The sequence below is a fragment of the Copadichromis virginalis genome, linkage group LG3 (genome assembly GCF_057382275.1).
Source record: "Copadichromis virginalis isolate Kocher_CV1m ecotype Utaka linkage group LG3, C_Virginalis_male_GT1.1, whole genome shotgun sequence".
Classification (NCBI taxonomy): Eukaryota; Metazoa; Chordata; class Actinopteri; order Cichliformes; family Cichlidae; genus Copadichromis; species Copadichromis virginalis.
The window spans coordinates 36284972-36301965 of NC_140620.1; the positions used below are offsets into that span (position 1 = coordinate 36284972).

The 16994-nt window shown below is 38.9% G+C and overlaps 1 protein-coding gene across 1 annotated transcript; it reads right to left on the bottom strand.

Moving 5' to 3' along the window:
- Window positions 1-553: 553 nt before the first annotated feature.
- LOC146714407 (leukotriene B4 receptor 1-like) lies at window positions 554-7172 on the bottom strand. Its single transcript, XM_085450886.1, has 5 exons — window positions 7020-7172; window positions 3456-4016; window positions 3107-3307; window positions 2948-2988; window positions 554-2053 (listed from the first exon to the last, which is right to left on the bottom strand). The coding sequence occupies exons 2-5, from the start codon at window positions 4005-4007 to the stop codon at window positions 1750-1752; spliced, it is 1098 nt and encodes a 365-aa protein (XP_085307012.1). The 5' UTR covers window positions 4008-4016; window positions 7020-7172; the 3' UTR covers window positions 554-1749.
- Between the last annotated feature and the right edge of the window lie 9822 nt (window positions 7173-16994).

Here is a 16994-nt window from a genome sequence, read left to right on the forward strand (position 1 = left end):
CACTGGCTTCACGTTTGACTTTAGAACAATTTAGTGTACAGAAAAGATGACGGTTGAGTGAATCAGTGTAAGGTCCTCAGGGCTTGTGATGGCAAGTCTAAATGAAAACCCCTTCACCACTGCAGTTCACAGTTGATATGAGTTGTTCAGTTTGAGTTTGAGTTTTGCCAAATGCGGTGTTGTGCTTTACGGTCAAACATCTCCACTTTGGTTTACTTCTAGTAATCTTGTTTTTTCAGATTCAACTTTGGAAACTTAATCTGTTACCATTCTCGCTAATTTTTTTAAAATCTTTTTTTGTTTGTTTGTTTGTTACAAAGAACAGGCTTTCTCCTATCCACCCATCTGAACAAACATTACTGTATTTGTTCTGTGTTTTTCTAACTACTCAGGTACCAGAAACCCAAGAAAAAAGAGGAGAAAGTATAGGAACTATCATGGAAGAACAGGTCCCTGGATGGCATGTACCATCAGCAGATAGAAGAAGTAGCTCATACAGACTTGGACAAGATTGTTGGTACCCTTCGGCCAATGAAAGAAAAACTCACAATGGTCACAGAAATAACTTTAATCTGACAAAATTAATAATGACAAATAATGACTTCATGAACTTCTTCACAAATAAAACTTTAACCGTTAGAGAAGAAATTACTCCTACTGGCACGTCTTCCGTGGAGGAAGCAGAGTCTGGGTACAAGAGGGATGAGTCGCCTATCTCCAGGGGCGAGGTCATCGAGGCGGGTAAACAACTGCTTGGTTGCAGGGTCCATGGGGTGGATAAGATCCGTCCTGAGTTCCTGAAGGCTCTGGACCTTTTAGGGCTGTCTTGGTTGGCATGCCTCTGCAATGTTGCATGGATATCAGGGGCTCTACCTCTGGATTGGCAGACCAAGTTGGTGATTCTCATCTTTAAGAAGGAGGACCAGAGGGTGTTTTCCAGCTATAGAGGGATCACACTCCTCAGCCTCCCTGGGAAAGACTGTGCTGTGATGGATGGATGAATGGTTCCAATTTAGTTAAAATATTGACTAGGGTACGAAAGATGGCGATAAATGAAATGGGTCTGAAAAGTGGAACCTAAATTAAGATTTCAAACTTTTTTCAAGCTGCTAATAAAATGACATGTCTCCAATTAAAAATAATAGAGAAAAGAGAATCCTGAGACATACTTGTGAATTTTAATAGTAAACAACAAAATTAAAGTTGTCAAGCCCATTAAGTCACGGCAGCTCAACTTTCCACTGTATAAAATGTAACAGTTGATCTGCCTTAGCATTTTTAGGCATTTTACAAATACATCATTGCATAAAGAAAATAACAGTGTCAAACCTTAAAAAAAATTCACATGTACAGTGCACCAGCTCCTTTAAGGAGTAAATGTTGAATTGAAAGTAGAGGTAAGTAGGAATCTGAAAGTCCTACATAGTTCCTCGCAGTTTTTCCTCTTGTGGGACAGTTCAGAGCTGAGCAAGGCTCATTTGTGTGGTATACAGTTCCTCTTTTAAGCATCACCTCAAAAATATATCAGTGTATCATGCTTCCAGGTGCAGCCTGTTCCAGGAATGCGATGTCAAGTTATATCCTTTGTTATAGTCTCATTTCAGAAGTGAGGAACCAGCTGTTAGTAAGTTATTAAAACCTTTCCAATTTTGTCCTAAAAAATGTGCTTTCACCGTTGATGGAGGAAGAATTTATAATTTTAATATTTCAAGGGCACAGCACTATATCAGGCCTATTGCCTCATGTCATCTACTTACCATTCTGCACTGGTTTGATATTAGAACTTGAGTTAGTGGTAGAATCTGGGTCTCTGTCTTTTAGCATTACAGCATCTGCATCTTTGTCTCTATCATGACTATTCTGGCTGTTTTGTCTACTCTTCCTTGTAACTGAATCCAACCCAGTGCCCTCAAACAAGCGAGCCATGAACGCAAGTCCTTCTCGTCGGATGTAAGACTTTCCTGCGAAAAAGTACAGCACGGGGTTGGCGCAGCTGCTCATGAAGGCTGTGGTAGAGGTGACAGCACGACTCCTGGTCCATATTTTATGCAGTCTGTGAGGGAAGAGAGGTGAGCACAATACAAACGTAAACATGATGGGAAAAATAATTAATTCATTAATTAATCAAATATAAAATAACTTGGTTTTGCCTACAGCTGATTAATGCAGGCAGAGATTTTTCTAGAAGAGATGAAAATTTGGGGGAACTTTTTATCATGTGCATTTCTTTTGGGACACAGATGAAAGATTGACCTTAAAGGTCATCTGCCAAAAACATGTTTTCTGCATTGAAAGTCAGCATATAGTCAGTAATTATGTGTGTAACTAACTGCCAAGGGAACCCATAAATAAATACATATATATCTATATAGATATATATCTATACCGAACCTTTTTTTCCTTTTTGTAAAAGTACATTTGAAAATGAGAAGTATTTTTAGCAATAAAATACATTTGGAGTAAAAAGCTTTCAGAAAAAAAAAAGAAAGACTTCAGCATTTCAATAAGCTACATGAATTGTTGCAGAGTATAGTTATTTACAAGGTATTTAAAAGAGAGACCAGAGGCTGTGATAGTAAAAGCAGAAATGTTGTCTTGACGACCACATCCCTTGAGATAATGAGATAAAAAAAAATAAAAATCCCCAAATGACTCTTAGGCCTCTGTAAAAAAAACAAAAAAACATTAATTTTCCTATATCTACATCAATTCTTAAATGCTAATGATGTAAATGAACTTTAGCTTTTAGATGTCATGAAACTTTAGCATACAGGAATTAGGTTTTTGAAAATAGTGTGCCATGGCTCTAGTTCCATCACACATATCACATATCAAGGTGAAATTTTCCAAACTGTTCAATGACTAAAAAGTTCACTTTGACTTCAGCACCACCTGACTCACTTCTTCTCAATAGTAATTGTAAACTTGTGTCTTAAATTATACTTACATAGTTTTTACTTGACTCTCTGGATACACTGCCCATGTAACCTGAGCAAAATGTAAAAATAGTTAAATTATTTTTTCGTTGAGAATCATCATAATGATGAATTTTATAAGCATTTTTGGAAGAAGGTATTATGCATAAAATTAAGACTGTGGGACATACTTGCACCAGGTTTATGAAATGGTAGGGCAACCAAAACAGGCAGAAGGTCAACACGATGGCCAGGATGAGCTTCTCGCTACGAATGCGACGGCGGAACTTGGTCTGTCGGATCCGACGCAAGATGCATATGTAGCTGACTACAATGACAGTATAAGGAATTAGAAATCCCAATATGATCTCCAGTGTGTATTGTAGGACCACCTGTACAGGGAGAAAACACAAGACGGATGAAAAATAGTGTAGAATGGAGGTGCTAATGTGTATATATGTATGCATAGATTAATAGGTAGATAGAGAGGTAGATTTAAACATTTTCAGTATTCCTCTATCAGAATTCTTCTCAACTCACATGGCTGCATAAATCATGGAAGGAATCGCAAACATGCATAGGTCCCTTGTCCCTCACTTCTCTGAAGAGGAGTGCAGGAATGGAGGCGACAATCACCAGTGCCCACACCGCTGCCAGCACACGCGGTACCGTCTTTTGGGTGGTGATAACACCGACACGTTGTGGCCACAGCACAGCCACCAGCCTGTAGAGGCTCATCATCATAATGAGCTGGATGGAAGCGTACATGTTGGCTAGACACAGGTAGTAGAGGACCTTACACATTACATTCCCAAACACCCAGTTCTGTTTAACAAGGTAGACAATGAAAAACGGGGTTAAAGCCATTAGAAAGCCATCTGCGATAGCTAAGTTAAGGATGAGAAGAGTAGTGACAGATTGCTTTCGGGCTCGTGCCGCGATGCTCCAGATGACGAACAAATTTCCTGGGCAGCCCAGGAGAAAGATGAGGCTGAGGATGAAGGCACCCATAGATGTGGCAACTGGATTATCCATAATGGTTTCATTTCCTACAGCAGTGTTTGTCAAATTTGAACAATCTCTGTGGGCCATCTTTGTTTCCTGTCAAAGAGAATGATTCATTCGGTCATTTTATTACTCCCTTTTAACAAGAATAAAGAAAATAGAGACAGCATCTCAGGGCTGCAGCAAGAATATGGCAAAGGAATAATAAATAATAATAAAAGTCTTCACCTCCTCCCACGAGTGCCAGGCTTAAAAGCATGAATTTCATGCAGGAAAGTGTGGGAGTGTGGTGCAAGTGCAACAGGTTTTAACGGGGACTCTTAATTCCTGAACAAACGAGACCAGACATGAGTGGAAAGCACCAGTGAGTGTGTTGGTGTCAGTATTTAACCAGAGATTGTACTTTAGACTTCTGTGCTCCTTCTCTTCAGGGTCATTGAGGGAAGGTGATTTACACAAACAGAACCGAACACAACAAAAAAAAATTTACTGGGAAGCTTCAAAATACAGTCAGGAGAGAATAGTATTAAAGTATTTAAATAGTATAAAATAGCATTATAGTATTAAATATACACTAAAAATGATATGCACTGTATGAGAAGTGTGTGGATACATGAGGATAATCACTTACTTTATTTTTATTTTTCTGACAATTAATTCGTTTACAGCCTAACACTTTATGTGAAACTGACACTCATTTTAAAATAATAGAGCACCGTGCTGTAGCGCAGACTACTGGCCAAGTGGTGAATAAATCAGTGAGATTTTCCCATTTTAACCAGCTGCAGCATTTATGCATTAGTCCAATATATTGTTTATCATTGCCCTGTGAGAGAAACGCAGTCTCAGTATATTCATAGCAATGGCATTGAAATGAACAGTCGTGTGTTGATATGTCTTGGTGCTAACACACATGTGTGTTCAAATGTGAAGTATATACGTATTAATAAGCTTTCTGACATTTACTTAAACCAGGAAGTTTTTTTTTCCATTTGTTAACAGGATAATAACTTCAGTGAATGCATTTTAACACTGTGTCCCTTAGGTTGAGCAAAAGTTGCATTGAGTTGGTGTTTGGATCCTTGACTGCTATTTAATGTTTTTCAGTTACATGATGTTGTGTTTGCTGGTTCACAGTGTGGTAATGTGTGTCTGTTATTTGTAGTGGTTTCATCAGTATTTCTATGTGTGCCTTTCTGTGCCTTGTTCTTTAAGTATGCCTTGGTCCATTTTTATTTCCTTGTCTAGTACTTCCTCTTAACCGTTACTCTTCAATTTTACTGTGAATCTTAGTTTTTTGTGTGTGTTTTGCTTCCTATCTGTCCCTCATTACTTTCACCCGAGCCTTATTTCTGACTCTGTTTGCCATTCCCAACCAGCTCTTTGTATATAAATAGTCCTATCTTCCCTCTGTCCTTTCTTGTGGTGTAAACTTAGTATAATTACCTTGTAATTCCTGCAATAACTGACCGCAGGGCAATAGAAATTGGCCCTGTCGTACTGAGACAGTTTTATTTTGGGGGATTTGATGACGTAAACTAAGGTAATAAAAATATGTGTATGTATATCTAACATTTACAGCCCTGGAGACATTTATACATTAGCAGAGACACTTTGATGTGTGAATATGCTCTCTGTAACTAACTGGAAGCCCATAGTTGTTCAAGAAAATGTACACAAGCGCCAGTTTAGAAAACATGTGTCAACATCAATTCTGATGTCAAAATAAATTTTAGCTCATACATCAAATGTTTCTCACATGTATTTTCTTTTTTTCCCCTCTCCAGCAGCTGACTTCAAGAATCAGAGTCCTTTCACATTACTGAAAATGTTTTTCAAAAAAAACGTGTCACTACATGATCTACACATCTACACTCTCTGTCACTCCAGTCAGGCAGTGTCAGTATGCCTCTGCGTATAATCAGGTACTCACACCTACACTTGCTGAACAAACCTGTTTGATATTTCTTAGCAAACTGTCTTGTAGTTGGTGTTTATTACAGAGTCAATAAGCGTGCAGTTGTTTTTAAAGTTAAGCAAGCTCACACAAGGTGAGACGGCAGGCACAATCAAAGCAGTCAATATTAAGCTTTATGAAGATTTACAGCAGACTACTGCTTTAAAGCACAAATACATTTAGCATGTATTAAATGTGAGGAGGTGCAGGTAATTAAGGAGTAGTAGTAGAAATAGATTCTTTCTTATCTTTATAAAGTAGTAAAATTATTAAGAGACACTCTCCAGTTTTCTCCTGTTGCTTTTGTTTTAAGCACAACAAGCGATAAGTGAAAACAAAACTAAAAAGAAAATCATTTCTATCTTGAAAAAACCCATTTTAATAATCATGTCGCTAAATATAACTATGAAGATTCTTCTAAAATAAATACATAGAAAAAAGATGAATGAAAAAAAAGACCAAATTTAAATGTAGAGTTAATGATAAGTGTTTTCAGATTTCAGTTGATTTCTGCTTTTTTCTTGATTTTGAAGTAATGTGACCACATGACAGTTGTTTACAAAGAGCTGGTCAAACCTCATGGGCAGTGACATCCAAGCAGCAGTGGACGCTGACACTGTTTTTTCTTGTTGAGCTGTGCAACACCTACAACTTATACCAACTATAACCAGGTCATGGATAAATGGCAGATTTTTTTTCTCCAGTTTCTATTACGCTTGTTGTCGCAGTGTTTCTATTTTCTTTGGTTTTTGTCAGCTTAATCTCTATTTTTATTACCATGTATACACACAGACCTTCCTGTTAAACCACATGATTAATAAAAACATGCCTAACTTAGAGGGTGTGTTTGTGTGCTCTGTGATTCACATGCATACCTATTCCACCCACAGAGAAAGGGGACGCGCACAGAAAGGGTACAACACATTGAACATAAGTGTCCAGAAATGTAGCTGTACCTGACATATTCATACTTTCAAAAGCTCTAATATACATGAGAACAGTATCAGCCATGGAAACATGCAATATGCCATGCAGTCTCAAAATAAATATATAATTCACTAGGCTGCAGAAAATGAGCTATTGTAAAGAATCATTAATAAGAACAAACAAATCCCAGATCAGAAAAGAAAGAAAAGACTTACCAAGTTAAATGTAAATCCCAATACAGAAAAGAAAACACCATGTGCTTGAAAAGGAGTCTGAATATGTTAAAGATGTTGTAGTTTCTTCCTTTTCTTTTAACCTTTTGGTCCCACCTCACTTTCCCCCACCTACTTTCATTCTGTTTCTCTCTCTGAGCCCTCTCTCCATTGACTTGTCATGCTTGCTGTAACACGCAGGGAGCAGAGGAAGGTGTGTCCCCATTATGCCTCGCCTCTCTTGGCTCTGGTAGTTCGTCAACATTCTCAAGCAGATAAACCCAAAAGCAAACCAGTAAAAGGATAGTTCATCCAAATCCCTGTTCATCTCATTTCCACTGTTTTGTGCATCCAAAATGTTTCTAGACCTTTGCTGTCAAAGCAACAGTTGTTGTTTTAGAGGCATATGTCAAAACCTTAACTAAAATTTTCACTTTACTACTAGGACACACACACACCTTGCACCCATATGACTGTTGAACAAGAACACACATCCTTCGTGGTTTAGGGCTATAACTAGGGATGGGTATCGTTTAGGTTTTATCCGATACCGGTGCCAAATCGGTACTTTTGAAACGGTGCCGGTGCTCAAACGGTGCTCAAACCGGTGCTTAAAGAATGGAGAACACAAAATTGGTCCAAAAACCTCTCATGTTCAGCTGGTTTTTTGTAAAAAGATAACAATGTTAGCCTTTTCTGCAGCTATGTGGCATATATGGTATCACTCTTGGCTGGAAGCAGTGCTTAATCAATGGAAAAAAACACAAACTTTGTCCAAAAACCTCTCATGTTTAACTGTTTTCCACTTTTTCTTTGGTCATTTTAGCCTTTTTGGGAGTATCTGCCATCAAACAAGAAGACAGCCGCATGTAGCTATGATGATGTTTGATAGTTCACCTTATATGCATTAATGTAATAACGTGGTTAGCCTACTCAACGTAAATTACACACGAACAACATGAAGCTACTCATGCAGAGAAGAACGGCCGCCGCTGCCATCATCATCCGTCATCATTTCTGCTACACTGGCAGGGCTAGGGGCCAGGACTCTCCTCTTCGGGGGTTTTGGGGGATATTGCTAACTCCGGGTCCGATAACAGGCAACCCATGCACAGTAGATGCGCTTGGTGTGAGGTCTCGCAGCAAGCTATCATATGGCGCATTTCTGGGCTTTTAAAAAAAACGCTATGCGTCGCCAGGTGTTTCATCGGATTTGAGGTGTTACCTCCTTTGACAGTATCACAGTATCAGCTTAAAGCACTTGTTGCAGGCTGCTGAGTTTGCATATTTTGCTGTGAAGTACAGCCAGACTTTTGACCGCTTCGCCTTGGGCATTTTTAATCTGTAGCTCTGCTCTAAAAGAACGTACGTACCTGGCCCCGCCTGCTATCCTCGGAAACGTAAAATGATTGGCTAGAAGTGTATCACAGCTCAGGAAAAAAAAGCACCGAAATGTGCGCTGCTTTTCGGTCTGGTTACTACCGTTTATGTCAGAACCAGTGCCATCATGGCACCGGATACTGGTACCCATCCCTAGCTATAACTGCAAGATTTTCAGACCTGTAGGGATTTGTGACAAAATCTTCTCTTTTTTTATATTTTATTTTTTAATAAACAACCTATAAGAACACAAATAAACCAAAAATAAACAAATAATCAAAAATAAACAAACGGGTGTACCATCTAGTGTGTATACACACACACACACACACACACACACATACACACATTACCACACATACATACACGTACACACCCATATACTTAGACATACATACACATACCTACATACATATGTATTCGCCTATACCCTCATACATACTGACATATACATATATACACATAACAATTCAGAAATATGGCATACATAATTACAGAGATTCAAACAAAATCGGGTCTCCTTGACAAAATGTAATGTTTCCATTTATCCCAAATATCACTAAATATGTCATATTGGAGTCTATTAATGAAGGTAATTCTTTCCATTTTAAACATCCCATAAACAATCTCATACCAGTCATTTAGTGATGGAATTTTCACACTAAGCCATTTCTTGGTAATAGTCTTACGGGCAGCCAAACTCAGAATACCATACAACAGCTTGGACATTTTATCTACATTCACTGAGTATAAATATCCAAACAAAAGTTCATCCCAATTAAAGGGAAGTTGCATACTAAAAATGATCTGTAACTCAGAATGAATCGATACCCAAACAGTGTTGATCAATGGGCAAGACCAAAACAAGTGGAAATGTTTTATTCCTTGGGCCCCACAGTTTCTCCAGCAGCTAGAGTGATTACAATAATGTTTACTTTGTGCAGGAGTAATAAAAAACCTACAGAGACCCTTCCAACCAAAACATCTCCATATATTAGAACTAGAAATTCTCCACTGAAAAGCACACTGCTGATACCAAATGTCATTTGAAATTGCTGTATCCCTTTGTTTCCCTTTCCCATTTTTTTTTAAATGTAGGTAGTATTCTGCTTCTTAACCTCTTGTATACCCTTATACAGTCTAGAAATCACCTTGAGGCTGGGATCTGCCTGGTAAGCCTTGACAAATATATTCAAAACAGGAAGAGAGAAAAGATCTGTTGTTTTATGTATAAAGTTATGTAGGTGATGCCTAATTTGAAGAAACCTAAAAAAATCAGTTTTGCTTAACTGGTATTGATCTTTTACTGATTGGAAGTCCCTAAGAATTCCCTTATCATAAAACATACAATATGCCATTAAGCCTTGCCCTGCCCATTTTTTATATCTTACATCTAACTTATTGGGTAAAAAATCAAAATCAAAAGTGCACCATCTTAAAATCCTGGCCTCTTCATTCCAATCATTCTTATTAAGAAATTGTAACCAAAGTTTTAAAGGCAGGTTAATCCATTGGTTTCCTTGATTAATTTGTTTTTTAATAAGTGTCACATCCCCTAAGCTTGCCTGAATTGGAAAATCTCTTAAGGCCACTGTTTCTGTTTCTATTTCTTTCCATCTCGCTTGGTAGTCTACATTACACCAACACACTAATATCCTCAATTCAGCTGAAATATAATAATCTTTCAAACATGGGAACCCCAGCCCCCCTTTGTCTTTAGCCAACTGGATAGTTTGGTACTTAATCCGTGTTTTTTTTCCCCTGCCATATGAACCTAGAGATTATTTTGTCCCATTCCTGAAATTGTTTATCAGTTATTTCAACTGGGAGTGTTTGGAACAGAAAAAGCATCCTGGGCAAGATATTCATTTTAACTGTATCAATACGTGATTCAAAATTTTAAAATGGTAATAAGTTCCATCTTTTAATATCCTCATTTATTTTATAACACAAAGGATTAAAGTTTGCATTATATATCTTAGAGAGATCTTTAGTAATATTTACTCCAAGATACTTCATCTGCTCCGACTCGAAGTTCAAATTGACTTTAGACTTAATTTCCTGATTTGGCTTATAATTAAAAGTTAATATCTGAGTCTTCGATATATTTAGTTTATAACCTGATAGTGAGCTAAAGGTCTCCAGAAGTGATAACAGCTTGGGGAGAGTAATGTTTGGATTTGTCAAGTAAATCAAAATATCATCAGCAAACAAGGAAATCTTATGCTCTCGACCCATGATCTTGACTCCAGTAATATTATTGCTTTGTATAACACTTTGACTCAGGGCCTCTTTGAAAAGAGCAAAGAGTGAGGGACTTAAAGGGCAACCCTGACGTGTCCCTCTCTGTAAATTAAAAACATTAGAAAGCGCCCCGTTAACTTTAATTCGTGCCATTGGTGATTTATATAGTGCTTGAATAATCCTGATAAACGATTGATGAAATCCAAACTTGCCCATGACTTTATACAGAAATTCCCAATTAACCCGATCGAAGGCCTTTTCAGCATCTAAGCTCATAAGGACGATCTGAATTTTATTTTTTCCAACATAATCAATAACATGTAATGTTCAGCGAACATTATCTTGCGTTTGTCTCTGCTTAATAAAACCAGTCTGATCCAAGCTAATTATATGAACAAGAATATTTTCAATTATTTTGGCAAGGATGTATGTGAATATCTTATAGTCCTGGTTAAGAACACTAATAGGGTGGTAATTTCCACAATCAAGCCTGTCCTTTCCTTCTTTACCTATTAAGGAAATAGAAGCCTCATTCCAAGATGGGGGGATTACTCCCGTCTTTAAAATATAATTGAATGATGTTCTCATCAAGGGAATCAATAACTCTTTCATTTCCTTATACCAATCTGATGGGAATCCATCCGGGCCTGGGGATTTATTAGGTTTTAATTTTGAAATAGCTTTTTTAATTTCAATTTCAGATATGTCCTTGATTAAGGTTATATTCTGGTTTTCATTCAGCTTTGGTAAGCAAAGTGAGTCCAAGAAAGATATCATACCTTTAACATCCACTCTAGGTTGTGTGTATAGTTCTTTGTAAAATTTTAAAAAAGCTAACTGAATGTCTTCCAATTTATACACAACGTTATTTGTTTGAGGATCCTTTATTTTATGTATTATATTTTCTGATTGTTGTTTTTTTAATTTATAGGCCAGTAATTTTGCAGATTTGCCTCCTACCTCATAGTATCTTTGTTGTAAAAAAGCCATATTTTTTTGTATTTCACTTGAATAAATTTCATCAATTTCGTGACAAAATCTTCTCATGATAGTCTTTCTGGTTTAGCAATACTGTGCACCTACCCTTGTCTGCCGGAAGGATGATAATGTTGTTGTCATCACTAAGTGATGTGAGTGCCTTCCTCTCCTCCATGATGATGTTGGATGCTGGGGGCTTTGCATTGCTGAGACAGGCCAAAACTTTCGCCCATAGTTGCTCTGCTTCCACTTCAGAGCGAACACCATCCCCACTGACACAGTGGCCAGGAAAGCTGAAGAACAGCACATCAAGAAGGCCCTGAGTAAATGTGGTTATCCCAGCTGGACTTTTGTCAAAGCTGGAAAGGCACCTAAATAAAGCTCCAGCCAATCCAGGAAAGAAGGACAACCACTGCCCAAGCGAAAACCTGTAGTGATCCCGTACGTGTCAGGAGTATCGGAACAGTTGAGACGCATTTTTTCTAATTGTCTCTGTGGCTTTTAAACCCCAAAACACGCTGCGCCAAAAATTGGTCCACCCCAAGGATCGGGTCCCCCGACACAAACAGAGTAACATAGTGTACGCTGTCTGTGAAGGTTCTCAGTCATCCAGGTCATCATAGTCAAAGGAGCTTGCAAAGTGTACGCTGTTAAGTGCCAGGAGGATTGCAAGGATTTATACATCAGGGAAACCAAACAACATCTGGCGAAGTGGATGGCACAACACAGAAGAGCCACCTCGTCAGGCCAGGACTCTGCAGTCTATTTACACCTACAGGCCAGTGGACACTCTTTCAAGGATGAGGATGTACACATCCTGGACAGGGAGGAACACTGGTTTGAGCGCGGAGTCAAGGAGGCCATTTACATGAAAAGGGAAAGACCATCTCTGAATCGAGGAGGGGGCCTAAGGGTACATCTTTCGCCATCATACAATGCAGTGATTGCAGCCATTCCCCAACTCTCTGTGAATGGTACTCATGGCCATTGATCAGTGGGTTTTGGTCAGTGGTTGTTGATCAATGGTCATGAGAATTTGCATAATTATGATTAAGGAACTGACCTCCCAGCCAATTGTTCCTTCAGTGGGCTGGTTTCAGTCATTATGCAAATGTACTGTTTATAAGATTGGGGAAACCTGCAGTCAGCTGCGACTGAAGAAGTCACTTGGATGAGTGACGAAACGTTTCTCCCACAAAACGCTACGTCCAGATGAACAGAATCAACTTTTTGAGACAAGATGCACTAGTTTAAAATGTAAGTAAAGAGAATTAAGGTTGTCCTGAAGTGTAATGGAAAGAAAGAGGACAAGGCAGAAGAGGATGAGCGAGAAGGAGGTACAAAGTTAGGATCCAGGACTAAAATTAATACCTAAATGAAAATGAAGAAAATGATGCACTTTTAAGGTTGATACTCTAAGCAAATCTTCAAGTAAGTGTGGAATAATTGTGCAGCGTGTTGAGAAATTAGAGTTAAAATGTGAGGATGGATCATCGATTTTTTTCAAATATCATCATCATTTTATATAAACAGTTCATTTATTGTTAGCACTACAAGGTTCCTGGTTTGCTGCTTCAAAATCAAAAGAAAAAAAAAATCAAAAGATGCGTGAGAGATATAGATCAAGGAAGGAAGAAAGGCCCAAAGAAGCTTATTTATAGGGCACAGAGTACTGTGCTACGCCTCAAGCACTGATTACAACATCCTTTAGAAATGAAACATTAAAACACAAAGATAACTGTCTTACTTCCTCTGGTAGAGAAATCACTGACACTTTTCTGTGGAACTCACTCGAGCAGTGTTTCTGCAGTCAACAGAAACCCAGATGTGCCTGGTGAAAACTGGGCATGTTGCCATTGTTTTAAAGGGCAAATGCATAATGTTAACAACGACTGGGATTAGAGATAGTGAATCTGTGCTTAAAAGTGATTAAGAAATTATAATTAAAAACAGAAGTAGAAAAACTTTCACATTGTTGACGATTAAGGGGGAAGTTGAGCATTCACAGATGCACATGCAGGCCCAACATGTGGTGGCAGCAGCTTCTGCATAAAATTTAATGATGTATTCCCTATATGCAGTGTATCTTTTCATTTATTTTATTTTGTTAAATGCAGTTATTTGAAAAAAAAAGTGTAAATATTAACTCCATAATTCATTGATCTAAAGAATAAAGTCATTTGGGTTTTTTTGAAATTCCACTTTTCTTTTTAAGACATCCAGACTGATTTATTATTATTACCATTATTATCAACAATGCTAACAATGGTGGTTAGCACTGTTGCCGCACAGCAAAAAGGTCCTGAGTTCAATTCCACCATGAGGCCGGGGTCTTTCTGTGTGGAGTTTGCATGTTCTCCTCGTGTTTGCGTGGGTTCTTCCCACAGTCCAAAGACATGCAGTTAGTGGGGATAGGTTAATTGATTAATCTAAATTGCCAATAGGTGTGAATCTGTGAGTGAATGTGAATGCTAATGGTTGTCTGTGTCTCTATGTGTTAGCCCTGTGACAGACTGGTGACCTGTCCAGGGTGTACCCTGCCTCTTGCCCTATGACAGCTGGGATAAGCTCCAGCACCCCCCGCGACCCGGAAAGCATAAGCGGAAGCAAATGGATGGATGGATCAACAATGATATAAATGAATTGCAGGTTTTTACAATGTTTTAACTGTTTGGGCTAAGAGAAAAGAAAATGAAAAAAAAAAGTTTTTTTACATGTTAAAATACTTTCAGTTGGGCTTTATGTTCCCCACAAAGTAAAGCTGACAGTCCGGCTTTATAAAGTAAGCCACAGTGGCAAAGTTTCCAAATCCGAGTAACTGCAAGGATTTAGGGCCTGTAATAACTTGCAAGTTTTTTTTTTTTTTCTTTTCAGTGATGACAATCCTTTGGATCTTTTTGCCAGCACAAACATTTTTTTTTCCCTATGGAAAATAAATAACCTGCATGCTTTCATTTTACGTTCGCACAGACACACTGAATTTGTCTGTGCGAAAACAGACAAAATCAGTGTGTGTGTCTAACAAACAGCTTAAGAAGGATTTTTGTTTTGTTTGCTTTTTTAATTGGTTTTCTCATCTAGCATATGTCCCTTGATTTCTCATGGAGCATTGTGCTAAATATTTGTAGTATAGGTCACTTTTGCCAAACATTTTTGCCACTGCTGCAGACAGAGTGCAAGCATGTCCCTCTACCTCCCAGTAACACCGGTCGGACAAACCCTCTCTGCACAGCACCTGAGGAAATTTAGTGAACCTGTCCAGATGTGCTGAAGCCTGGCCAGGTGAAGGCCTCATCCTGCGATTCTCTAATATCAGGTGGAGATAACAATAGTTTGAGGTCCCATCTAGTTTGAGGGGATGAACATCTGGCAAAAAATACAGCGAGTGCTGTATTCCCACTATTTTCAACTATAAACTATATATGATTTTATAGTCCTGTGCGAAATACGGCTGTATAAATGTGTCGCAGCCCCTTGGCGTGCGCACTCACAACAATGGCTGAGTGTAATTGTGTGGATGTATTTTACCTCCACAAACAGCTGAGACGTGGTTTGCGATACATGTGGCAAAAAAGTGAGGTGTTGTGGCCATACTTGCCAACCTTGAGACCTCAGAATTAGGGAGACATTCAAAAGGGCTGTTGGGGGGGGGGTGATAAATACATTTTACAGTGTTTATTTATCTGATAAAATACATTAAATGTCACCGTTATTATTGGCCGGCCCGGAAACCGCGGGGGTGTCCAAATTCAGAGGCTGCTTCCACCTGAGGACCCGGCCTTCGTGGTCTAAAGAAACCCGGGTAGTACGTCATGAGCTCCCTCAGTGGAGTGAAACTCTGCCGTCTGCTCCTTGCTATCTAAAATATAACCGGGCGCTGACGTAAACTCTCGACCGTCTCACACTTCTGTTTAATCAGTTTTCTGTTTGACGTTTATTCAGCTGTGTGAAAACCCCGGAAGAACCGTCCTGAGGGATTAATAAAGTTAAATTTAATTTAATCTAATCTAATAACTTTAATCTCAGCCAAACCGATTTACTCACGAACAAATAAAACACTGAAAAAGCCAAACAATAACATTTTTAAGTTATCAAAGTGAGTTATATATCATGTTCAACCAGAGTAGTGAAAGACCGCGGGGGTTTGAAAACGATGTGTCGGTCAGCTCAGATATTTGAAGTTTACACAGCTACATTCTCACCTGAAAATATGTTAAAAGATTTTGCGACCCAGAAAGAGAAATAAGAGCAATATTAAAACTAAGTAGCTGCCGCCATTGTTGGAAACTGGAATTGGCTGGGCCGCGCTATGAATTCTGCGATATGGTTTTTCAATTTTGTTGTCCGGGTGGAAAATCGGGAGAATGGTGGCTCCGGGAGTTTTTCGGGAGGGGCACAGAAATTCGGGATTCTCCCGGAAAAATCGGGAGGGTTGGCATGTATGGTTGTGGCAACATCACTAATCTTGTCAAACACCTCAGTGTAAATCATATCATAGAATATCAACACGTTCTTGTCAGGTTAGGGCTGTGTGCAGGCAAGAGTGGTGATAAGGAGGACCCAAAGTGCAGACGCTCGGAGGCAAAAGTGTATTTTAAAACTCAGCTTTTATTGCTGGCAAAACGTAACAAAAATCCAACTAAACTTACATGAGCAAGCAGCCCACACAGCCTAAATGAGGGTAGACCACAACACAGACAGCGAAACACAGGGCTTAAATACACAGGGGAGCAATCAGGGAATGGGTAACAGGAGGGAAACACAGCTGGGGCAAATCAGGCCTAACGAGACAAAGGAAGCAAAACCAGACGCATATACATGAGACACGGACTTTCAAAGTAAAACAGGAAACATAACACAGACTGAACTAAAGACACAGACTCACATGCAGGCACTGCAACAGAGGGAACAGAGACGGGACCAGGGCAGACAGACACTGACTGGACACGGGGATATAGCAACTAAGGATACACAGAGACGCGAACTTGACAAGGGGATACAGCTGACAGGGGAGACAGAGCAACTAGAGAAGACAGAAACATAAACCATAAGACAGAACTCAAAGAAACCAAAGACTAGAAATGATAAATAATATAATAATAATATAATAATTGTAATATAATAATAATAATTGTAATATGGTCAACACCTTGGAGACGCTTGCAGCTGCTGTGAAGGCTCAAAACAACACCATTGAGCGTATGAGGGGAAACATCAGAGAGAGGCCTGCTCAAAATGAGACCCTTGAGCGACAGTTGGAAAACATCGCGGAACGGATCACTGCAGTTGTGAGGTCTCAGAATCAAAAGAACGATAACACCATGGAACAGAAGTTTGATACCATCATGGGGAGGCTCGCGACTCTCCAACGGGAGA